Source organism: Cervus canadensis, chromosome 22 (genome assembly GCF_019320065.1).
Source record: "Cervus canadensis isolate Bull #8, Minnesota chromosome 22, ASM1932006v1, whole genome shotgun sequence".
NCBI lineage: Eukaryota > Metazoa > Chordata > Mammalia > Artiodactyla > Cervidae > Cervus > Cervus canadensis.
This window is the reverse complement of record NC_057407.1, coordinates 3,422,779-3,448,269: the sequence shown is the minus strand read 5'-3', so window position 1 is coordinate 3,448,269 and position 25,491 is coordinate 3,422,779. Positions and strand designations below refer to the sequence as shown.

The window sequence follows — 25,491 nt, the reverse complement described above, 5'->3', positions numbered from 1 at the left end:
CCCATTTAGCTTAAAAACTGGCAGAATAGGGGCATTGCATGGAGACCGACAGGCGCTAAGAGGCCATAATTTAAGAATTTCTCTGTGAAGGGCTGCAAACGTTGTTTTGCTTCCAACTTTATAGGGTACACTGTCTTTTGTTAGGATGAGCGACTCTGGCTTAAGGCTTGTTTTTAAAGGTTGGGCATTTGTAGCTCTCCCAGGGATTCCCAGTCCACAGGGTCGCAGAGTTGGACAGGACTGAGCAACTGAACTACAGGGACTCCCTTGTCGCAAACTGCAGGGTCTGCTGTGTGCGGGATGTGGCTGGCAGCCAGCCCTTGTTCTTCCAGCTGATCCGTCGTGAGTCAAGGAGAGGGGCCTCTCAGGGCCTGCTAGCTGTAATAAGACTCCAAGAGAACCCACAAGTGGGGTTTGGGACACTCAGGCACAACTAAAACGGCGTGTGAGGTCAAACGCTGTTCAGATTGACAAGTGAGAGGCCCAGCGAAGACACGAGTGTGAGGCTTTCCCTCGACACCATCACAGCACAGCTTTTGGAGAGAAGAGGCCCAGCCCGAGAAATCAGGACAGAGTGAGTGACTCCCGTATCAGTTAAAAATTGGTTTTCTTACCTGCCATGCCAAGGGCCACCTGAGGCTCCCTGAGGGAGACAGACGTCTTGTTGGAGGGGAGCCACCAGCATCCCGGGGCTCCTCAGTTGTCCAGTGTGGTTGTCTCAGGAGTGGGAGTCCCCCTTCCCTTTGGGACTGGGGACAGTCCCACTTCCAGTGACCTGTTTGTCTGCAGACTGGGCACGGACCAGGGAGTTCTTCCTGGCACTCTGGAGCCCACTGGCTGGTTGACTTACATTGGAAGCATCCCCCTTGCTGGTTTTACCTCCAGGTGGATGCTTAAACTTCCTTTCCCGCCTTGGGTTGTCCTGAGGTTGCCAGGCGTGGCCCTCAGTTTAGCTTGAGCCCTGGCCTGTTTTCACATCAGGTTCTTCATCCTCAGTTTGGTCTGGATTACTGAATACCCCAAGGGCCGCCTCTAGGAGTTGCGGCACTGGGGTCTGTGGGCCGATTTGTAACTTCTGGAGTTTCCGCCTAATGTTAGGGCTGACAGCATGTTCCAGCAAGGTCTGACCGTCAGGGGTGGGTGGATCAATGTCAGTAGATTTTCTAAAAGCCTCCACATGCTGTCCCTGAAAGAAGGCTGGATTTTCTCTTTCTCTCTTTTGGGTCACTTCTTTGACCTTTTTGTAGTTACCTGACTGTGGGTACACTTTCCCGTCCCTCCTAATGCACACGCACCACGCACATCCCAGCTTCTGTTCCCTCCCAGTAACTGACTCCCGCTGGGCTCCTGATTTGAAGCAGCACAAACACGAATTGGCAGGCTGGTCACCGTGACGCTGGATTGCTGCCCAAATTCTCTTTCCTCGCAGGTACAGCAAGTAGAGAAGACTATTTGGGCATCCTTCCAAGTAGAATCAAAGGCCAGTGTTAGGGCCTGAAACCCTTCGACAAACTTACTAGGGTCTTGAGAAAACTGGCTCAGTCTGCCTTGGGCTAACTACATCGATTAAAGAGAAGGGGTCGTGTCCTTTGATTGTCTCCCTGCCATTTGCCACTTCCCTCGGAGGGCACACTTTGCCGGATCTTGGATGATAGGAAGTTCCACTGTGAGTTGCTGGGGTGTGGGATTGGTCAGAGGGATCTGGGGAAGTAGGTGCCTCCGGGGAAGTAGGAGGGTCTAGAGATGCAGGGGAAGCTTGGTCTCCCCCTGAGAGCTGGTGGATGTTAGGAGATGACCTGAGATGTCAGGGGTGCCTTCAAATGCCCAGAAACCGCCTGGAGTGAGTGGGGTTTTGGTAAAGGACCATGAAGACTTGGACATACAGAACCTCAGTCCGTTTTCCTATCTTGCGACAGTAAAGATTTCCAGTTGCAAGATGATATTGTAATTTAGAGACGGATTTTCAGGACATTTTTATCCATCTCCCAACCTCTATAAAGGCCAGGCAGCGTTATAGTAAAGTACAACCCCCCCCCCCCCACCTTTCAGCCCATCTATTTTTAACACTTGTAATTTTTAAGGATACATTCCAGAGGTGTCTCTTCTGGCTTAGAAGAGGATCCTCCCATGTTGAGTCATCTGCAACCAAGAGCACTCCTAGAAATGAAACCCATCTTCCCAGAGACATTTTCCCAGGAGACTTTTGTCAGAGTGGGGTTGGCATGCCCTCCTCACATAATGGGGTTTTGAGCGTCCCCTACTCTGGCCACCTCCATCCCTTGCACCAGGGGTTCCCGATGGGGGACGTTTGAACCAGTGCCAGTGCGTTGCCAGGACTCTCCCTGAGGGGGGCATCTGTTGTCTATGAGCTTGTTGTCCTAGAGCAGTTTTCTCTATGTCGGATTTTGGGGTGTGTTCCTCAAGAGTGGGCATCTATAAATCCCAGGATGTGGGCTACTTGGATGTGGCCAGCCGAATAGTCTGTAATAAGGTACGGGCTGCCGAAGCCTGGAGGAAAGGGGAGATTAGAGATGGAGAAAGGAACTCCTGGAGGAACCTAACCGGGCACAGTGGAGAACGCCCTAGGGTCAGGAACAGAGCTGGGCACAGTGGAGAATGCCCTGGGGTTGGGAACCGAGCTGGGCAGTGGGGAACGCCCCAGGGTGGGGAAGCGGAGCTGGGCACAGTGGGGAACGCCCCGGGGTCGGGAACCGAGCTGGGCACAGTGGGAAAGGCCCCGGGGTTGGGAACTGAGCTGGGCACAGTGGGGAACGCCCCAGGGTGGGGAAGCGGAGCTGGGCACAGTGGGGAACGCCCCAGGGTCAGGAAGCAGAGCTGGGCACAGTGGGGAATGCCCCGGGGTCGGGAACCGAGCTGGGCACAGTGGGGAACGCCCCAGGGTCAGGAAGCAGAGCTGGGCACAGTGGGGAATGCCCCGGGGTCGGGAACTGAGGGCTGGAGGTGGGAGTGCTCCCACAGGGGATTTGTTGGACGTAGAATAAGGTGAGAGACTAGACAGCAGAAAAACCTGAAACCCTTTCCCCCATGTGTTTAGTGACTGCGATAAAATTGGAGACAACCTCTATGTGACACAGGCAACAACGGGTTTGGACAGCATCGCCCATGTAATTTAACCTACCAGTTAAATTAGGGTCTGTTTGGGATAATCCAGGGGCCCTTTGAAACACCCCCAAGGTTAGCTGGAGGTCAAGAGAACTTTAATTAGAATCTGATGTTTGGGAAGTCTGTCAAAAATTTCAAAAACCCAGTCAGAATCATCGGTCACTGTGAAGCAATTATTCCTTAAGCTAAGGTGAAAAAAAAGTTTCAAAACCAAGTAAACTAAGTACAGATCACCTAAAGGCACAGAAACTCGGCATCTGTTACCAGAAGCAGCGTTCCCGGAAAACGTCGTTCTCTTACCAAAGGCCAAATCTAGCCCTTCTATAGCCTGTCTTAGTAAAACCCACTTACCTAGTAAGGTTTAATTCCACTGTAGAAAATCCAAACCCCATACAAAATTCTTCTCAATGTTCTACTTCTGCAAACCTGTCCCTTTCTGTAGCAATACTTTGTCCCTTATTCTTCAATTTAGAAATAATCAGCCTTAGGAGAAAAATCACCCTTTTTCCCTTAACAAAGTGTATGTCCGTTCCTCATACCTCCTTTCTCAAAAACATACATCTTACAAACCTTCTCTCACATTGGCATTCTATTCTCAAAGCAGCCCCAAACAAGCATCAGCTTCTCTCTCAAAAGCAGGCAAATTTAGACTTATTTAGCAATTCATATTCCCAACATTTTATCCATCATATTTGAAATGGCCTGGATATTCAGTGAATTCCTATCATTTAACGTAATTTAGTTTTGAGTACCAGGATGTACAGAGACTTTTTTCTGCTTTTAAATATTTATTCATATATTTGGCTGCGGCAGGTTTCACTGGCAGTACGGGGGATCTTCACTGCGTGGTGCGGGATCCCTCGTTGCGGACTCTCTAGTTGGGGTCCTCGGCCTCAGTAGTTGCAGCGCGGGCTCAGTCTTGGCGTGGCGCGTCGAGCCTTACTTCCTTCTCCAGGAGTCGAACTCTGGTCCTGCGGGTTGCAAGATGGTTTCTTAACCCCTGGAGCAGCATGGAGGTCCTGTAAAGAGACTGTTTTAGATGGATGCTTCTAAAACATAGTCATTCCCCTAGAGTTAACCAACAATTGTTCATCCCATTTACTTAAAAATTTAATCATATCAATTATTACACCTGTTGGCAAATTTCATAACAAAAACACAATGTGTACTTAACTGACCTTCAGTAACCTTAGGTACAGTGAAAGTATTATACTTATCGTTGATGACTCTCAAGACATCTGAATGAGGTAAACCCACAAGCTTAAAGTCAGACTAGCCAGTTTCTATAGGACCAGAGATTTCCTAGTTTTCCGGCTTGAATTTAAAATGGCTTCCTTCCCCTGGGCACCGCCCCCCCCCTGCCCCCGCCTTCAGTCTGGGGCGCTACAGATGAAGCGGGCTGTTCCTGAGTTCAGGCAAAATAGTTACATTGCAAAAGCAGAGGACAGCTGCAGGCTCCCAGAGCCCAGGAGGAATAGTTACACTGTGAAAGCGGAGGGGGTAAGTGCAAGCCCCTCTGGTCTTTTCGTTCTTAAAGTCTCAGGCAATGTGGGCTGCATTTTTATTTCAAAATTTAAATGCTCCACCCTGCCCACAGTTTGGGCAGAGACTTGCAGGAGCAACCGGACAGACAAAAGTACATAATAGAAAGACCCCAGTGACAAAACCTTAAAGACAGAAGAGGGAACAGGAGCACAGTTATAAGGACTGAAGGGGAGTTACAGGGAGGAGGGACAGAAAAGACTGGAAAAGAGAACAAGACAGCAGGGAAGTGAAGAGAATACTGGGACCATAGAAGTTCCAGCCACTACAATCTCTAACACGCACAAATCTCTCAGAAGGAGAGGACAGAGATTTCAGGAGAGGGAGGAGGGACAGCACTGCCCGAGCCAGGGTCCCGAGGCCCCCAGGGCCAGGAAGGCAGACTCACAGCAGGCGGTGTTGGTGAAGCATGCGGTTCAGGTAGGCGTTGGTCAGCCACGCAGCTTCACTCGGTGGTCTCGGACTTTCCCCGGCCCTCGCCCCGGCAGGGGACTGGCCCAGGTCGGGTGCCATCGCTGGTCGGGTTCCCGGCCTTCCCCAGTCACTAGAAACGGACAGACTGGAGACTCAGACGGCGCTTCGCTGGAGTTCTTGCACGGGCTCAGGGAGGGAGCAGGCCCTGGAGCTGGTTCCTTATATGGGGTGAGGGCAGGGGTGTGTCCCGGGGTCGGGCTGAGGTGGGGCTTAGGTGTTTTGCCCACCTCTTTGTGGTGCTGAGTGCAGTGGGGCATGCGCAGTACCCTGGTTTTGCTCCCGACACCCAGTTTTTGCTCCCGGCTCTTCAGAAGTGGCCGTTGGGATTTGTAAATTTTGTATCTTTTGGTCGAGAACTTGCCCCAACTGCGCATGCACAGGGGGTTATTTTTAGTCCCATATAGTTTCTTTGTATTTTGTAGCTCCCCAAGAGGTACCAGGTGCAGGCTTTGCAGGACTGCAGCAAAGGGCCGCGGGTCTTGGGAAGGGTGCAAGACCCCAGGTCGAGGCTGCAGAAGTGAGGAGGAGAATGGTTGTTGGGCCCTGGGCGTGAAGAGGGCTGCCTGACAGGAGCCTGCGGAGCTGGGACTGAGCCTGGGGTCGAGCCAGACAAAGAACCTCCTTGACTCTCCCTGACTCTTTCTGTTCTGACAATGCTCCCTGTGGGCTGAACCCAACATGAAGCCACTGGGGAAGAAAGCCCACTCCCTAGCGTGTATCTGTCAGCCACTCAGGCTGGAGAGCAGGTAGAGAGGGATCCTGGTGTGCGGTTGTGTCATAATTTATATATCAGCCTGACATTTAAGCTGTTTCTGTCCCTTTGCTGTAAAAAATGATCAGTAAAGTTCACGGGTGTCTTTGCATTCAAGTGTGAAAATACCTAAAGGCAGAGGTGAAATCATTAAGTCAAGATCTTTGCTAGTTCCAAAATGATCCCCAAGGACGTCAAACCAATGAATATACATAAAGAAAGGTTTCCTCACTTCCGTAAGTGTGAAAATGTTAGTTGCTCAGTCATGGCCGACTCTCTGCGACCTCATGGACTGTAGTCCACCAGGCTCCTCTGTTCATGGAATTCTCCAGGCAAGAATACTGGAGTGGGTCGCCATTCCTTTCTTCAAGGGATCTTTCCAACGCAGGAATCAAACCCCGGTCTCTGCATTGCAGGCAGATACTTTACCATCTGAGCCACCAGGGAAGCCCCCTCACTTCTGTAAATTAATTGCTTATAATGAGAAAGGAACGGCTGCCCAAGATTCTGGGCAGTATACTCCAGTGTTCTTGCCTGGAGAATTCCATGGACAGAGGAGCCTGGAGTGCTGTGATCCATGGGGTTGCAAAGAGTCTGACATGACTGAGCGATTAACACTTTCACTTTTTGAGCACTCTAAGAGATGAAAAGGGATGATTTTCATGTATAGTTGTTGGGAAGATGCTGGGGATCCTTCTCTGATAGACCATGTGGGTTTCTGCCTGTTTGTAGCCTTTGCCTGCCCTACTGGATTATGAATCTTGTTAACGGCGTGCAGAATTCTGTGTAAGGGAATTAACCTTTTGTTTTGTGTTTTGTGCTTGGCAGATGTTGATTTTGTTTTTGGCAAGTTTTGCGTTGCGAAGGGCTGTATTTATTTATCTATTTATCTGTGGCCGCCCTGAGTCTTCATTGTGGCACACAGCTCTTCATTGCTGCAAGCCAGCTTCCTCTAGTTGCAGCAAGCAGGGCCTTCTCTCATTACAGAACATGGGCTCTAGAGCATGCAGGCTTCAGTAGTTGCAGCTCCCAGGCTAAATAACTGGGGCACATGGGCTTAAATGCCCCATGGCATGTGGGTTCTTAGTTCCTACCAGGCATTGAACCCGTATCCCCTGCACTGGCAAGTGGACTCTTAACCCCTGCCACCAGTTGTTGTTCAGTTGCTAAGTCGTGTCTGACTCTTTGTGACCCCATGAACTGCAGCACTCCAGACTTCCCTGTCCCCCACTGTTTCCTGGAGTTTGCTCCTATTCGTGTCTGTTGAGTCAGTGGTGCTCTGTAACTGTCTCGCCCTCTGCCCTCCCCTTCTCCTCAGTCCCTCAATCTTTCCAGCATCACGGTCTTTTCCAATGAGTCAGCTCTTTGTATCGGGTGGCCAAAGAATTGGAACTTCAGCATCAGTCTTTCCAGTGAATATTGTGGGTTGATTTCTTTTAGGATTTAGGACTGGTTTGATCTCCTTGCTGTCCGAGGGACTCTCAAGAGTCTCCTCCAGCACCACAATTTGAAAACATCAATTTATTGGCACTCAGCCTCCTTTATGGTCCAGCTCTTACATTAGTACAGGACTACTGGAAAAACCATCGTTTTGACTATATAAACCTTTGTTAGCAAAGTGATATCTCTGCTTTTCAATACACTGTCTAGGTTTGTCATAGCTTTTCTTCCAAGGAGCAAGTGTCTTTTAATTTCATGGTGGCAGTCACCATCTGCAGTGGTTTTGGAGCCCGAAAGTAAAACCTGTCATTGCTTCCACTTTTTCTCCTTCTATTTGCCATGGAGTGATGTGACCAGATGCCACAATCTTAGTTTTTTGAATGTTGAGTGTTAAGCCAGCTTTTTAGCTCTCTTTCACCCTCATCAAGAGGCTCTTTAATTCTTCTTCCCGGTTGTTGGTGTTTCTCCCCGCAATCTTGATTCCAGCTTGTGCTTCACCCAGCCTGGCGTTTCGCATGATATGCTCTGTGTATAAGTTAAATAAGAGGGTGAGAGCGTACAGCCTAGTCATACTCCTTTCCCAATTTGAAACCAGTCAGTTGTTCAATATCCAATTCTAACTGTTGCTTCTTGATCCACATACAGGTTTCTCAAGACAGGTAAGGTGGTCCGGTATTCCCATCTCTTTTAAAAGAGTTTCCCACAGTTTGTTGTGATACATGCAGTTAAAGGCTGTAATGTAGTCAGTGAAGTAGAAATAGATGGTTTTCTGAAATTCCCTGCTTTTTCTGTGATCCGATGGATGTTGCCAATTTAATCTTTGGTTCCTCTGCCTTTTTTCAACCCAGCTTATACATCTGAAATTTCTCTGTTCACGTACTGCTGAAGCCTTGCTTGAAGGATTTTGAGCCATTACCTTGCTAGCGTGTGAAATGAGTGTGATTGTATGGTAATTTGAACATTATTTTGCATTGTCCTTCTTTGGGATTGGAATGAAAACTGACCTTTTCCCATCCTGTGGCCACTTCTGAGTTTTCCAAATTTGCTGACATATTGAGTGCAGCACTGGAACAGCGTCATCTTTCAGGATTTGTAATAGCTTAGCTGGCTCCACTAGCTTTGTTTGTGGTGATGCTTCCTAAGGCCCAGTTTACTTCGAATTCCAGGATGTCTGGTTCTAGGTGTGTGATCACACCATAGTGGTTATCTGGGTCATTAAGACTTTTTTTGTGTAGTTCTGTGTAGTTCTTGCCACCTCTTCTTAATCTCTTCTGCCTCTGTTAGGTCTTTACCATTTCTGTCTTCTATTGTGCCCATCCTTGCATGAAGTGTTTCCTTAATATCCCCAGTATTCTTGAACAGATCTCTGGTCTTTCCCATTCTGTTGTTATCTTCTGTTCTTTGAAGGAGGCCTTCTTCTCTCTCCTTGCTATTCTCTGGAACTCTGCACTCAGTTGGGTGTATCTTTCCCTTTCTCCTTTCTTCTCTCCTCATCTCTTTGTAAAGCCTCCTTGACAACCACTTTGCTTTCTTGCATTTCTTTTTCTTTGGGATGGTTTTAGTCACTGCTTCCTGTACAGTGTTACAAACCTCCATCCGTAGTTCCTCAGGCACTCTGTCTACCAGATCTAATTCCTTGAATCTATTCATCACCTTCACCATATAATCATAGGGGATTTGATTTAGGTCATACCTGAGTGGTCTAGTGGTTTCTCCTACTTTCTTCAGTTTAAGCCTGAATTTAGCCATAAGGAGTTCATGATCTTAGCCACAGTCAGCTCCCGGTCTTGTTTTTGCTGACTTTATAGAGCTTCTCCATCTTTGGCTGCAAAGAATATAATCAGTCTGATTTCTGTGACCATTTGGTGAGGTCCATGTGTAGAGTCATCTCTTGTGTTATTGGAAAAGAATGTTTACTATGACCAGTGCGTTCTCTTGACAGAACTTTTAGTCTTTACCCTGCTTCATTCTGTACTCCAAGGCCAAACTTGCCTGTTACTCCAGGTATCTCTTGACTTCCTAGTTCTACATTCCAATCCTCTATGATGAAAAGGGCATCTCTTTTCGGTGTTAGTTCTAGAAGGTCTTGTAGGTCTTTATAGAACAGGTCAACTTTGGCTTCTTTGGCATCAGTGGTTGGGGCATAGACTTAGTTTGCTGTGATGTTGAATGGTTTGTCTTGAAAACAAACTGAGATCATTCTGTCCTTTTTGAGATTGCACCCAAGTACTGCATTTCAGACTCTTGTTGACTGTGAGAGCTACTCTATTTCTTCTAAGGGATCCTTGCCCACAGTAGTAGATATAATGATCATCTGAATTAAATTCACCCATTCCTGTCCATTTTAGTTCACTGATTCCTAAGGTGTTGGTGTTCACTTGTAACACCTCCTGTCTGACCACTTCCGTTTTACCTTAATTCATGGACCTAACAACGTTCCTGGCTCCTATGCAGTATTGTTCTTTACAGCATCAGACTTTACTTTCATCACCAGACAAATCCGCAACTGAGCATCGTTTCCACTTTGGCCCAGAGGCTTCCTTCCTTCTGGAGCTATTAGTAATTGTCCTCTGCTCTTCCCCAGTAGCATAATGGACACCTTCTGATCTGGGGGGCTTATCTTCTGGTGTTACCTTTTTTTGCCTTTTCATACTATTGATAGGCTTCTTGTGACAAGAATACTGGAATGGTTTACCATTCCCTCCTCCAGTGGACCACGTTTTGTCAGAACTCTTCTCTGTGACCCGTCTGTCTTGGGTGGCCCTGAATAGCATAGCTTGAGTTATGCAAGCTCCTTCACCACCACAAGGCTGTGATGGCAGACCACCAGGGAAATCCTGCAAAAGTTTTAATTAATCAAATTGGTCTGTGTTTTAAACCTTCTGAGTTCAGTGATTTATCCACTCCTAGATTGTAAGAGTATTCCCCATGATTGTTCTTATGATTCCTTTTATTTTTAAATATTGGTATAAAAACATAAGGACTTCCCTGATAGCTCAGCTGGTAAAGAATCCATCTGTAGTGCAGGAGACCCTGGTTTGATTCCTGGGTCGGGAAGATCCCCTGGAGAAGGGATAGGCTACCCACTCCAGCATTCTTGGGCTTCCCTTGTGGCTCAGCTGGTAAAGAATCTGCCTGCAACGCGGGAGACCTGGGTTCAATCCCTGGGTTGGGAAGATCCCCTGGAGAAGGGAAAGGCTACCCCCTCCAGTATTCTGGCCTGGTTTGCAAAGAGTCGGACATGACTGACCAACTTTCATGACGACGATAAAAAACATAAAGTGCTCACCTGGAAATATACAGTTTCTCAAATGAGTACACTGTGTAATTGTCACACCAAGCCAGACCAGGGACATTTCATTTTTGTATTTACACTTGTGTATTTACACATTGCTTCAGGTTAATGTGCAGTGTGAGGTAAGGATGTAGATTTCTTTTCCTTAAATGACAAATCAGGGGTCCCAACACCTCCATTCAGACAGCATGTTAATGGACTCCTGTGACCTGCTTTTCCTCACTCCACCTTTTTGGGGGGCTGAGTCCTCTCGGAATCTGATGAGAGTTCTGGACTCTTTAGAACTCTTTAGAATTCTCTTTAGAAGAATACACAGGTACCTAAAGTTTTAGGTAAAAACTCTCACGGGTTTAATTTCTTGTGTTGCAGGAAATTCGTGTTTTTCAACGTACCTCAGATCCAGTACAAGAACCCCTGGGTGCAGGTCATGCTGTTTAAGAACATGACACCGACCCCTTTCCTGCGGTTCTATCTGGGTGAGTGTCCCGGCTGTCTGGCGCGGGTTGGAAAAGAATTTCCTGACACAAGCATTTCAGAAGGGAGTGAGTTTATTAAGAACAAAGAGCAGAGATAATGAAGACACTGCAAACACAGCGGGCCAACACCTGCTGACAGACCAGGGAGAGCCCACGCTTTTCGGGGGTCAGTAGCCAGTTTTTATCATCTGAAGAGAAAGTTCCTGCTGGAAGGGTGGCGTTGGGTGATTGGTTAGGGCCCTCGAGGGTGAGCACTGGAGTGGGCATTTTTGCCTAACTTGGGGTCAAGAAGCCTGCTTGGTGCTGACCGGGGGGGCTTTTGGGAACGGTTACAGTGGGGCTCAGTCAGTTCCGGAGGTGACCTTGGTTCTGGGCTCCACTTCTGTGGCCTTGGGTTAGGGCTCCCCAGTGAGCACGGGGCCCTCTGCCGATCCCCCATGTTCCTCCTGTGCGGCCGTCACTGGGGCCTGAGGGGGCGCTGCAAACCTGTTGGTCCCGTGACCTTGGCTTCTGCACCTGCTGCCCAGCGGCCACAAGGTCTCTCCACCCGCCCCCGCCTTAACCCTCCGCCAGACTCACTCCTGTCGCCCCACATCTCCTGCAGGCCTCACATCATACGGGCCAGTCTGCAAATTCCCTTGCTGCACTGTGCTTTGATGCCTTTGCTCATGTCAGGCCCTCTGCTGGAAATCCCCTTGCTACTTTTCTTTGCTAAATTAAAAAGTAAATCCTTTGAGACTCAGCTTGGGCACCAGCTCCCCCGGGAAGCCTTCCCTGCACCTTAGATTGGTCTCCCAGGGTGTGTCCTTCAGCACTGGCCACGTTCTCTTGAACCGTGTGTGTGCGTGTGCGTGTGTGTGTGTGCGTGCGTGCGTGTGTGTGTGTGCGTGTGTGTGTGACCTTTCTGGATCATACGTACTTTGGCAATGCTCTCCTGTCCTCTCAAGGAACAAATGTGAAGACTCCATTCAATTGGGCTCAGTCCCTGGAAGTCAGACCCAGTGTTTTAGCCCGGCTCTCTCATCAATCATTCTGATCAAGTATTGTTCCCAGTTCCGTATTTCTAGGGGAAGGCAAAATATCTGCCTTACACAGTTACGAGAATCAAATGAAGTGTAGATTGGGAAATGCATCAGGAAACAAATCGGTGATGTTCTTTCATTCATTCAACAACTATGTATCAGGTTCCTGCTAGGACCCACGGACTCTTCTGAGTGCTCGGGGTGTCAGGGAGCCATAAGGACAAAGACCTCCAGTCGTGTAGAGATGATATTCCAGCAGGAGGAGATAGAATGAACAGGAAACTCAATAGCATGGTTTGTTAGAAGATGGGAAAAAAGAAAAATAGAGCAAGGTGGAACTGAGGAGCATGGTGGTGGTTTGGCAATTCTGTGTTTGTATTTGTGTTGTTGTTTTAAAAAACTAACTTTATTGAGGGATAATTTACCCATAATGCAAGGTCTTTTGTGCACTGAGCGATGAGCTCTGATAGATGTGAAGGACCTGTGTCCCTGTTCCCCGGGGAAGACAGAACAGCCCTCCTACTCCAGGAAGTCCCCCAGGCCTGCTTTCCAGTCAGTTCCCACTCCCAGCAGAGGCAACCGCTACGAGCAGTTCTTCCTTTTTTGTGTGTGTATGTGGCTGAACTGCATGGCCTGTGGGATCTTAGTTCCCCGACCAGGGGTCAAACCCTGGCCCTCAGCAGGGAAAGTGCTGAATCCTAACCACCGGACCACCAGGGAATTCCCACTGTCAGCAGTTCTTTCACCATAGACTGATTATCTGTGTATTTTTGGCTGCACTGAGGCTTCACTGCTTTGCACGGGCTTTCTCGAGTTGAGGTGAGCGGGGGACTTCTCGTCGCAGGGCCCGGGCTCCAGGCATGCGGGCTCAGTAGTTGTGGTACCTGGGGGCTTAGTTGCTCTGAGGAAGGTGTGGGCTCTTCCCAGACCAGGGATTGAACTATGTCCCCGGCACTGGCAGGCGGGTTCGCATCCGCGGGACGTCCGAGACTACCTCGTTTTATTTATTTCAGGACTTAATATATATTTCTCACAGTATATATTCTTTTGTGTCTGGTTTTCACTCATGGTGTTGAGAGTCACCCACGTTGTGTGTATCCGTAGCTCACTCATTTTTACTGCTGAGCAGTGTGATGAACATTTGGGTTTTTGATAGATGCCCAGACAGTTACAGGTGTGAGCCCTATGGAGGGCGGGGTGGCGGGCAGGGAAAGTCTTCAGATGGTAAGGCAGGTCTGCCGTCTCTGGAAGGAGGACTGGACAGGAGTTGCCCCAGATGGAGGTGCAGTGCTGGGAACTAGGGGACTGGCCGGCGGGCAGCTCTGCAGAGGCAGCAGGTCCTGGACCGAGGCCTGGGGGTGCCGGGCTTGGCTCTGCTGCTGGGGCGTGGGGTGTCCTCGCTCGAGGGGGCTGCGAGCGGCCGTCTCTGTGGACCTTGGTGCTCAGTTTCCCCCTGGGCACGGGCTCGGGCTGGCTTGTCCACAGAGTGGACACACAGCGTCCTTAGAAGCCACCAGGCAGGCCTCCAAGGTGACCCTGCCGCTCAGCCTGCCGTGCACAGGGTGGGGGTCCTGCTGGCCCCCCAGCCTCAGCCCGGCCCTCCGTTACTGCCTGCATTTCCTGTCGCTGCTCTTAACATCACCACGAGCTTGGGGCCTTAAAGCAACAGAGTGCATACCTGAGGGTTTTGTAGGTCTCAATCCAGCAGGGTGTAAACTCAGCCTGTCAGCAGAGCCTCCGCTCCTGGGGGCCCTGGGCTGAAGCACTCCCGGGCCTCGTCCAATTGTCGAGGCCGTGCCGCCCTTGGCTCCGGGCCTCCCTCCATCCTTGGGCGCTGCCTTGGCGGCCGGCTGCCTCCCCGTCCCGTGTGCGTCTGACCACAGCATGGGAAGTTCTCCAGCTTTAAGGACCGTGGAAAATGGAGGCGCCAGGTTGTCTGGGAGACTCTCCCCATTTCTGGGTCCTTGAGTTTAATCGCACCTGCCGAGGCCCCTTGGCCACATCAGCGGTCATACTCACAGGTTCTAGCGGACGAAGAGGGGGTCCATCTACGGGAGCCATCTCTTGTCACTTAAGGGTTTTCAGTGTTAGCCATTCCAGCGGGGGTATGTCTCCTTGGCATCTTGGTTTGCATTACCCTGTGAGTGTCTTTCCATGTGCTTATTGGCCATTCATTTCTTTTCTGAAGGGTGTACTTGGATCTTTTGTCTGTTTAAAAATTTTAAAAGGTGAGGGCTCTTTTCTTGTTGAGTTGCTGGTATATTCTGGATTCAGTCCCTTCGTCAGATAGACGTGTTGTGAATATTTCCTGTCTGTGGTGGGCTTTTCTTAAAGGTATCTTTTGAAGAACAGAAGTTTGCATTTTGATTAATTTCAGCTTCTCAGCTGTTTTCTTTTGTCTAGTATTTTTTTGTGTGCCGGCCAAGAAATCTCTCTTCCCCAAAGGTGCAAAGATTTTTCTCCTGTGTTTCCTTTAAAACTGGGCGAGTCTCTAATTTTATATTCAGGTCTGTGATCTAGTTATTTGTGTGTTAAGTGAGATAAGGATTGAGGTTCAGTTTTGTTTTTTTTAGATTTGGGATATTCAGCTATTGTAGCACCGTTTGTTGAAAGACAGTCACTTCCCTTATGAAATTTCTTTGACGTCTCTGTCAAAAATAAAAATTGACCGTGAATGGATAAACAAAATGCATGTATTCATTCAGTGTGGGATATTATTCAGTCACGAAAAGGACTGAAGTACCGACATATGCTTCAACATGGGTGGACCTTGTAAACAAGCCAGCAGAAAGAAGGCAGATGCAGAAGGCGTGTGTGAGTCCATCTGTATGAGGTGAAGGGAGCAAAGCCGCGGGACAGGAAGTGGTTGTCTGGGACTGGGGCGCTGTGGGGAGGAGGAAGGGACAGCTTCACGGGTACCGGGGTCTGTTTGGGGTCACAGGAAAGTGCTGGAACCTCGGTAGCGGTGATGTTGCACAACATAGTGAGTGTGCTAAAACCCACCATATTTTACACCTTAAGACGGTTAAATGGGGGAGTTCCCTGACTTTCCAGTGGTTAGGACCCGATGCTGTCACAGCCAAAGGCGTGGGTTCAGTCCGCTTGGGGAACTAAGATCTTGAAAGACACAAGGCTAAAACCAGATAAAACTGAAGTACAGTATAGTTGATGTTAGTATAAGTCACAGGTGTACAAAACAGTGAATCACAATTTTAAAGGTTATATGCAATTTATAAAATACTGGCTGTATCCCCCACGCTGTACATCTGTGTAGATGGTTTTCATACATAACACTTTGTACCTCATGTGCCTGCCCCTTACTGTCCCTCTCTCCCTCCCGCTCCCTTCTGGTGACCACTAGTTTGTTCTCTGCATCTGTGAGTCGTCTTTTATGTTATTCTTACTGGTCTGTTGTACTTTTCAGATGCCACAAATAAGCGATAACACACAGTATTTGTCTTTCTCTGTCTGACTTATTTCACTTACATTGTTGTTCATTTGCTAAGTCGTGTCCATTTTTTTGTGACCCCATGAACTGCAGCATGCCAGGCTTCCCTGTCCTTCACTGTCTCCCAGAGTTTGCTGGGAGTTTGCTCCCCCATTTAACTCATGTCTCTTGAGTCAGTGATGCCATCTAACCATCTCATCCTTTGCTACCCTCTTCTCCTCTTGCCCTCTATCTTTCCCAGCATCAGGGTCTTTTCCAGTGAGTCAGTTCTTCACATCAGGTGGCCAAAGCATTGTAACTTCAGCATCAGTCCTTCCAATGAATATTCAGCACTGATCTCCTTCAGGATTGACTGGTTTGATCTCCTTGCAGTCCAAGGGACTCTCGAGAGTCTTCCCCAACACCACAGTTTGAAAGCATCAGTTCTTCGATGCTCAGTCTTCTTTATGGTCCAACTCTCACATCCATACACGACTACTGGAAAAACCATAGCTTTGACTACATGGACCTTTTTTGGCAAAGTAATGTCTCTGCTTTTTAATATGCTATCTAGGTGTGTCATAGCTTTCCTTTCAAGGAACAAGTGTCTTTTAATTTCAGGGCTGCAGTCATCATCCACAGTGATTTTGGAACCCAAGAGAATAAAGTCTGTCACTTTACATTTTTTCTGTATCTATTTGCCATGAAGTGATGAGACCAGATGCCATGATCCTAGTTTTCTGAATGTTGAGTTTTAAGCCAGCTTTTTCACTCTCCTCTTTCATCTTTATCAAGAGGCTCTTTAGTTCCTCTTTGCTTTCTGCCATTGGGGTGGTGTCATCTGCATATCTGACGTTGTTATTTCTCCTGGCTTAACTAATAAATCTTAATTCAGCTTAGTTTATCCAGCTTAGTTTAAATTTTAATTCCACTTACATTATACAGTGGAAATGAGAAATAGATTTAAGGGACTAGATCTGATAGAGTGCCTGATGAACTATGGATGGAGGTTCATGACACTGTATAGGAGACAGGGATCAAGACCATCCCCAAGAAAGAGAAATGCAAAAAAGCAAAATGGCTGTCTGAGGAGCCCTTACAAATAGCTGTGAAAAGAAGAGAAGAGAAAAGCAAAGGAGAAAAGGAAAGATACTCCCATTTGAATGCAGAGTTCCAAAGAATAGCAAGGAGAGATAAGAAAGCCTTCCCCAGTGATCAGTGCAAAGAAATAGAGGAAAACAACAGAATGGGAAAAACTAGAGATCTCTTCAAGAAAATTAGAGATACCAAGGGAACATTGAGCAAAGATGGGCTCAATAAAGGACAGAAATGGTATGAACCTAACAGAAGCAGAAGATATTAGGAAGAGGTGGCAAGAATACACAGAAGAACTGTACAAAAAAGATCTTCACGACCCAGATGAGCACAATGGTGTGATCACTCACCTAGAGCCAGACATCCTGGGATGTGAAGTCAAGTGGCCCTTAGGAAGCATCACTACGAACAAAGCTAGTGGAGGTGATGGAATTCCAGTTGAGCTATTTCAAATCCTGAAAGATGATGCTATGAACGTGCTGTACTCCATATGCCAGCAAATTTGGAAAACTGAGCAGTGGCCACAGGACTGGAAAAGGTCAGTTTTCATCCCAATCCCTAAGAAAGGCAATGCCAAAGAATGCTCAAACTACCACACAATTGCACTCACCTCACACGCTAGTAAAGTAATGCTCAAAATTCTCCAAGCCAGGCTTCAGCAATACATGAACCATGAACTTCCAGATGTTCAAGCTGGTTTTAGAAAAGGCAGAGGAACCAGAGATCAAATTGCCAACATCCGCTGGATCATCGAAAAAGCAGGAGAGTTCCAGAAAAACATCTACATCTGCTTTATTGAGTATGCCAAAGCCTTTGACTGTGTGGATCACAATAAACTGTGGAAAATTCTGAAAGAGATGGGAATACCACCTGACCTGCCTCTTGAGAAACCTATATGCAGGTCAGGAAGCAACAGTTAGAACTGGACATGGAACAACAGACTGGTTCCAGATAGGAAAAGGAGTACATCAAGCCTGCTTATTGTCACCCTGCTTATTTAACTTATATGCAGAGCACATCATGAGAAGCGCTGGGCTGGAGGAAGCACAAGCTGGAATCAAGATTGCCGGGAGAAATATCAATAACCTCAGTCAATCAGATGACACCACCCTTATGGCAGAAAGTGAAGAGGAACTAAAGAGCCTCTTGATGAAAGTGAAAGAGGAGAGTGAAAAAGTTGTCTTAAAGCTCAACATTCAGAAAACTAAGATCATGGCATCTGGTCCCATCACTTCATGGCAAATAGATGGGGAAACAGTGGAAACAGTGTCAGACTTTATTTTTTTGGGCTCCAAAAATCACTGCAGATGGTGATTACAGCCATAAAATTAAAAGACACTTACTCCTTGGAAGGAAAGTTATGACCAACCCAGACAGCATATTAAAAAGCAGAGACATCACTTTGCCAACAAAGGTCCGTCTAATCAAGGCTATGGTTTTTCCAGTGGTCATGTATGGATGTGAGAGTTGGACTATAAAGAAAGCTGATCGCTGAAGAATTGATGCTTTTGAACTGTGGTGTTGGAGAAGACTCTTGAGAGTCCCTTGGACTGCAAGGAGATCCAACCAGTCCATCCTAAAGGCGATCAGTCCTGGGTGTTCATTTGAAGGACTGATGCTGAAGCTGAAACTCCAATACTTTGGCCACCTCATGCGAAGAGTTGACTCATTGGCAAAGACCCTGATGCTGGGAGGGATTGGGGGCAGGAGGAGAAGGGGATGACAGAGGATGAGATGGCTGGATGGCATCACCAACTCAATGGGCATGAGTTTGGGTAAACTCCAGGAGTTGGTGATGGACAGGGAGGCCTGGCGTGCTGCGATTCATGGGGTCACAAAGAGTCAGACATGACTGAGCGACTGAACGGACTGAATTCCAGCTTGTGATTCATCCAGCCTGTCATTTCGCAGGATATACTCTTCATATAAGTTAAATAAGCAGGGTGACAATATACAGCCTAGAACATACTCCTTTCCCAATTTTGAACTGGTCCATTCCATGTCCAGTTCTAACTGTTGCTTCTTGTCCTGCATACAGGTCTCTCAGGAGGCAGGTAAGGTGGTCTGGTATTCCCATCTCTTGAAGAATTTTCCACAGTTTGTTGTGATCCACACAGTCAAAGGCTTTAGCATAGTCAATGAAGCAGAAGTAGATTTTTTTTTTTTTAATTCTCTTGCTTTCTCTATGATCCAACATATGTTGGCCATTTGGTCTCTGCTTCCTCTTCCTTTTCTAAATCTAGCTTATACATCTTAGTTCACAGCTTGAAGTTCTTGGTTCACAGCTTGAAGTTCTTGGTTCACATATTTGTTGAACTCTAGCTTGAATGATTTTGAGCATTATCTTGCTAGTGTGTGAAATGAGCATGATTGTATAGTAGTTTGAACATTCTTTGGCTTTGTACTTCTCTGGGATTGGAATGAAAACTGATATTTTCCAGTCTTGTGGCCACTGCTGAGTTTCCAAATTTGCTGGCATATTAGATGCAGCACTTTAACAGCATTGTCTTTTTAAATAGCTTAGTTAGAATTCCATTACTTCCACTAGCAAACAAAGATGCTTCCTAAGGCCCACTTGACTTCACAGTCCAGGATGTGTCTGACTCTAGGTGAGTGATCATGCCATCGTGGTTATCAGGGTCATTAAGACCTTTTTTGTACAGTTCTTCTGTGGATTCTTGCCACCTCTTTTTTTTTTTTCTTTGCCCCCCACCCCCCGCCACCTCTTCTTAATCTCTTCTGCTTCTGTTAGGTCCTTACCATTCCTGTCCTTTATCATGCCCATCTTTGCATGAAACGTTGCCTTGCCATCTTCAGTTTTCTTGGAGATCTCTAGTCTTTCCCTGTCTATTGTTTTTTGTCTATTTCTTCGCATTTTCACTTAAAAAGGCTTTCTTATTATCTCCTCTTGGTATTCTTTGGAACTCTGCATTCAGTTAGGTATACCTTTACCTTTCTCCTTTGCCTTTTGCTTCTCTTTTCTCAGCTATTTCTAAGGTCTCCTCAGACAGCCACTTTGCCTTCTTGCATTTCTTTCTCTTGGGGATGTGTTTGATCACTACCTCCTTGTACAGTGTTACGAGCCTCCATTCATAGTTCTCCCAGATCTGATCCCTTGAATCTATTCATCACCTCCAGTCTATAATCATAAGGGAAATCATAAGGGCTTAGGTTATACACAAATGGTCTAGTGGCTTTTCCCTACTGTCTTCAATTTAAGTCTGAATTTTGCAATAAGGAGTTCATGATCTGAGCCACAATCAGTGGCTCACATCATTTTCTCACATCCTTGCCAACTCTTGGACATGGGGTCTCTCTGATGATAGCCGCTCTGACAAGAGGAAGGTGATATCTTAATTGTGGTTCTGATTTGCATTTCTCTGGAGATTATCTTAGAATCTTTCTCTGTGCCTGTTGGTCATTTGCATTTCCTTTTGGAAAGATGTCAGTTCTTCTGCCCATTTTTTTACAGCTTTTATTTTTGATACCAAGTTGTGTGAACTGTATATATATGTTGGATGTTAACCCGTTATCATATCATTTGTCATTAGTTTCCCCACGTTATAGCTTGTCTTTTTGTTTTCTGGTTTGCTGGGTCCAAAGCTTTTAAGTTCAACTAGGCCCCATTTGTTGTTCAGTTCAGTTCAGTTGCTCAGGCGTGTCCGAGTCTTTGCGACCCCATGGACTGCTGCACGCCAGGCTTCCCTGTCCATGACCAACTCCTGGAGCCTGCTCAAACTCATGTGTTTTTAGTTTTCAAACAAGTATGTATGTGCTTGGCTACATCGGCTGTCAGCTGCAGCACGCAGGCTCTGCAGTTGCGGTACTCGGGCTTAGTTGTTCCGCAGCACGTGGGAGGGATCTTAGTTCCTCAGCCAGGGATCAAATCCAAGGCCCCTGACTTGCAAGGCAGATTCTTAACCCCTGGACCACCAAAGAGGTTCCCCATTTGTTTACTTTTGCTTTGTTTTAGCAGATCAAAAAAAATGAAAATATTGCTGAGATTTATTTCATATTTATTTTCTTCTAGGAATTTTGTGGTAGCTGGTCTTAGGCCTTTGATGCATATTGAGTTTATCTCTGTAGATGGTGTTAGAAAACGTTCTGACTTCACTCATCACTCTGCAGTGTCTCAGCGCCGCTCACTGCAGGGAGCGTCTCTTCTCCGTTGTGCGCTCTCGCGTCCTCTGTGCGGCTGCGTTTCTGGAGTCCCTTCTGGAGTTTCTGGAGTCCCTTCTGGAGTTTCTGGAGTCCCTTCTGTGCGCCACTCATCTGTGTCTGCTTTCTCCGTCGTGCGCTCTCGCGTCCTCTGTGCGGCTGCGTTTCTGGAGTCCCTTCTGGAGTTTCTGGAGTCCCTTCTGGCGTTTCTGGAGTCCCTTCTGGCGTTTCTGGAGTCCCTTCTGGAGTCCCTTCTGGCGTTTCTGGAGTCCCTTCTGGCGTTTCTGGAGTCCCTTCTGGAGTCCCTTCTGGAGTCCCTTCTGGCGTTTCTGGAGTCCCTTCTGGCGTTTCCGGAGTCCCTTCTGTGCCCCACTCACCTGGGTCTGCCTTTGTGCCAGTGTCTTGCAGTTGGGATGCCGCGGCTTTCTGGTGTAGTCTCAAGTCAGAGAGCATGACTCCTTGAGCTGTTTTTCTTTAAGGTTGTTTTGGCTGTTCGAGTTTCTGACTCTTCATCCTCTTTAACTGATCTGTGTCTGTCCTCACGCTAATAGCACACCGTACTGGTTTTTGTCCGTTTAAAATCTGTGTTAAGAGCAGGTAGTGTACATCCAACTTTGTCCCCCCGCCCTTTCTTTCCCCCCCAAGATTAAAGTTGGCCCTTGTAGGTTCTTTGCATTTCCATATTAACTTTAAAATTTGCTTACCAATTTCTAGGGGAAAAGCTTGCTGGGATTTTGATCAGAATTACATTATAGATCACTGAGGATAATGGACATTTTAATAGTATTGAGTATGTTTTCTGTAAATATTCAGTTCAGTTGCTCAGTTGTGTCCGACTCTGCGACCCCAAGGGCCAGAGCACGCCAGGCCTCCCTGTCCATCACCAACTCCCGGAGTTCACCCAAACTCATGTCCATCGAGTCGGTGATGCCATCCAGCCATCTCATCCTCTGTTGTCCCCTTCTCCTCCTGCCCCCAATCCTTCCCAGCATCAGGGTCTTTTCAAATGAGTCAGCTCTTCCCATCATTTTTTAAAGCTTCATTTTTCTGTTCTTTGGTTAACATCACACAGCCTTATAGAAGTACTGCTGATTATTATACGTGGGTCTTGTGTCTTGTAACCCTGATAATTCACATTTCTAGTAGTTTTTATTTGCTAAATTCCTTAAGATTTTCTACATAAACAATCATTCCTTCTACAAAGAGAGTTTTACTACTTTCCAGTCTTTTTTGTGTGTCCTAATTACCTGTCTGACATGGCTGTAATGTTTTTGCATTTTTACCAGTAACTCAGGAAAGTTTTGAGTGTTACTCTGCATCTTAACACTTGGTATTGTGTTTTAAAACAAAATTAGCCACCTTAATATCTCACTGTGATTTTATTTTGTATTTTTGTAATGACTGATGATATTGAGTGCCTTTTCATGTGCTTATTATCCATTTTTCTTGTTAAATTCAGGCATTTAATTGTTGTTGTTTATTCAGGTATTTAAGCCCATTTTTCCTTTGGATTGTTTGTAAGAGTTCTTTAGTCGGAAAACAGGTCTTTTATCAGATGTTCTTCTTTCTCATGGAGTTGTCTTGCCATCTTTGTTGAAAAGTAGACCTTAAATTTCATGTTTAGTTCTGGACTCAGTTTGGTTCTATAGTCTGTTCTTTCGCTCATACCACACTGACTTGATTATGTAGCCTGTGGGGGTGTGTGTGTGTACACTCAGTCATGTCCGGCTCTTTGGGACCCTAGGGGCTGTGTAGCCCACCCTGCTCCTCTGCCCATGGAATTTTCCAGGCAAGAATACTGGAGCAGGTTGCCATTTCCTATTCAAGGGGATATTCCTGACCTAGGAATCGACCCCCCATCTCTTGTGTCTCCCGTGTTGGCAGAATTCTTTACCACTGCGCCACCTGGCAAGCCCATATTGTAGCCTGCAGTAAAACTGAACCTGGAAAGTGAAATGTTTTCCTATTTTCGGGTTGGTCAGAGTTGTTTTGGCTATTTTGGGTCCTTAGCCTTAAATTCATGCAAAGTTTTTCAGGGATGGAGTGAATCCATAGACTGACTTGGCTAGGACTGCCATCTTAACAATATGAAATCTTCCTATCCATGAACATGGAGGTTGTTTCCTTTAAAAGAGAATGAACGCTTTTGTACATACCTGAAGTTCATCTGTGTTCACAACTACAGAAAGTTCACAACTACAGAAATGGAAAAGGGCTGCATTGTGGGTTATGTAAACACCTGCTTTATTGCTAGAATTCTCCACTGAACGCACAGCCCCCGTCCAGCACCAGCGGAGACTGAGCGGCGTCCTGCCGCCTTCTTAGCCCTCCCCCCCATTTCCTTCCCCTCCTGCTCCAGATTCCGGGGAGCAAGTGCTGGTGGACGTGGAGACCAAGGGCAACAAGGAGATCATGGAGCACGTCAAGAAGATCCTGGGGAAGAACGAGTGAGTCGCTGGGCTGGACTTAGAGGGGTGCAGGCGACCTGCAGAGGTCCAGTGTTCGGAGGAGACAGGCGGTCGGGAGGGGTGTCGAGGGGGCAGCCGGAGGCCCTTCCTCCTGGGTCCGCAGGGGGCTGAGAAACCTCTGAGACCCCTGCCCTGGTGGCTGTGACCGTGTCCCTCCTGGGGCCTCTCAGGTGGGACCTAGTGGTGAGCGGCCCCAGGCCCCTTTGTCCCGCCCGCCCGCGGCCTTCCTGCGCGCCCTCCTCCGCGGCCTGGGGCGCGGGGCGCAGGGCGGGGCTCACTGCCCGGTCCCGGCTCGGCGCCCACGCCCCCTGCGCTCTGCTGTCCGCAGGGAGACCCTCCGGAGGGAGCAGCAGGAGCGCGAGCAGCTCTCCCACCCGGCGCACTTCGGACCCCGGAAGTACTGCCTGCGGGAGTGCATCTGCGAGGTGGAGGGCCAGGTGCCCTGCCCGGCCGTGGTGCCGCTGCCCCGGGAGCTGACCGGCAAGTTCCAGGCCGCCCTGAGAGCCGGCGCCCAGGACTGAGGCCCCGAGAGCCCCGCTTCTGTGCCCCGAGACTGACCACCGCTTTGCAATAAAGGGTCCCCTTTACACACGTGTGGGAAGCACTTTGCGCGGGGGCCGGGCTGCAGCCAAGCTGCTCAGTGGACACCCTGCGCCGTCACGGCCGTGAGACCGCGTCACCGAGCAGCGCGGCGGGACCCCGGCCGCTGGGCCTTCGGCGGGGCCGGGGCTTCAGGGCCGGGAGGGGGCCTAGGCCGCAGCCCGGAGACGCGCGTCTGGGCCCGCGGTGGGCAGGGCTGCCAGCGCGCGCGGCCCCTCCAGGCGGGACGGTGGGGCCGCCTCAGACCCCGGGGGCGAGCCCGTTTCACTGACGACCCTGAGCTCCGGGCCGCGGCTGTGGGAGACCCGCAGGCCCCCGCGGAGCAGAGCCTCCTGCGCGGTCGGGCGGGCCCGCTGCGGACGCGCTCGGCGCTCCGCCTGCGCTCTGGTCGTGTTGGTTTCAGGCCTCAGGAGACAGGGCCTGGGCTGACCCCGAGCGCGCCGCGAGATGTTGTGTATAAACGTTGCAAATTTATCTCAGGATAATAGAAGTTTGGCGCTCTTCACGTTTGATGTTTGGGTGATGATTTACTGTGATTTTGTACCAAATCCGCCTTCATGGAGATGGTCTAAATGTGCGGGTCTGAGGAGGAATGGGCAGGTTCCGCAATGGCCACAGGCTTAACTGCTGGGGTGGTTTCACTGGAACCCAACCCCTCGGCGCCCTCCCCCACCGCCGCACCGGAGGGGAAAGCCTGTCCCCGGGGGGCCGGGGTCTCAGTCCCGCCCTGTTTCTGATACCACACCCGCTGAGTGTGGTTCAGGACGAGGCCGGCTGGGCTTGTCAGGGAGTGGGTTCCCGTCCCCTCGGTCTCCAGAGCGCAGTGAGACAGCCTCATGGGAACAGCCTTCCCCTCCATGGGCCACAAGAGCGCCCTAAGAAGGCTGCCAAGTAGGAGGATCACCCGGAACCAAGGCAGGTGCGGACCCCTCTCTAGAGAGAATGATGTCCAGCAGCTCAGGGGAAGGCGCTGCTGTTCTCCGGGGCTGTTTTGTAGGCAGCAGGTAACAGGCTGAATCAGCACTGCTGGGGGGCATTATTCTCTCCTATTTCCTACTTTAACAGGGACAAAAAGATGGGTTTAAAATGTGCAGGAAGCAATGGTAAGAGAAGATTGCTATGAGGATCTTATAATGGATATACTTTAATTTGCATAAGCAGTGTTCACTAGATGGTCTTTGGCCTTGTTCTCCTGAAGTAACCCGTTTGAGTTCCATTTTGACTTCTACTTGGCAACGCCATTTAAAGCTATCATCCGGCTGCCAGTGGTTTCTGCCATGAGTTTGATTGGACCTCAGCATCCTCACCTGTAAAACGAGCCGTCAGATGACACCACAAGGGCTGGTCTTTTACCCCCTGGACCGCAGACACCCTTCCAGGAAGCCTGGTTCTGCGCGTCCGTCTGTGCATCCGGCGGCACAGGCTGTGTTCTGCTGCTGAAAGCTGCGTGTGGCTTCTGAAGACGCCGAAGGGAGGGTCTCGCCAACGCCTCCCTTAAAGGTACTTGTGACGCAGCAGACCACAGAACACGGGGGGAGAGAGCTGTACGGCTCTGGCAGCCAGGTGCTCCTGGCCAACGACTTGGGGTTCAGGGTTACTGATGTTGTTACCATTATGAGG

At 48.5% G+C, this 25,491-nt stretch overlaps 1 protein-coding gene and 1 long non-coding RNA gene across 2 annotated transcripts in view; one reads left to right on the top strand and one right to left on the bottom strand.

Annotated features, from left to right (window-relative positions):
- MRPS25 (mitochondrial ribosomal protein S25) overlaps positions 1-23,858 on the top strand; it is a 46,785-nt gene extending 22,927 nt beyond the window's left edge. Inside the window, exons 2-4 of the mRNA XM_043442621.1 lie at positions 10,995-11,101; positions 23,163-23,250; positions 23,600-23,858. Coding sequence (XP_043298556.1) covers positions 10,995-11,101; positions 23,163-23,250; positions 23,600-23,792 — 388 coding nt within the window. The 3' untranslated portion in view covers positions 23,793-23,858. The remainder of the gene's footprint in view (positions 1-10,994; positions 11,102-23,162; positions 23,251-23,599) is intronic.
- LOC122424617 lies at positions 3,892-5,194 on the bottom strand. The gene is made up of 2 exons (XR_006264485.1): positions 5,054-5,194; positions 3,892-4,142 (listed from the first exon to the last, which is right to left on the bottom strand). It is a non-coding gene; the product is annotated as an uncharacterized LOC122424617 (long non-coding RNA).
- Positions 23,859-25,491: the final 1,633 nt, after the last annotated feature.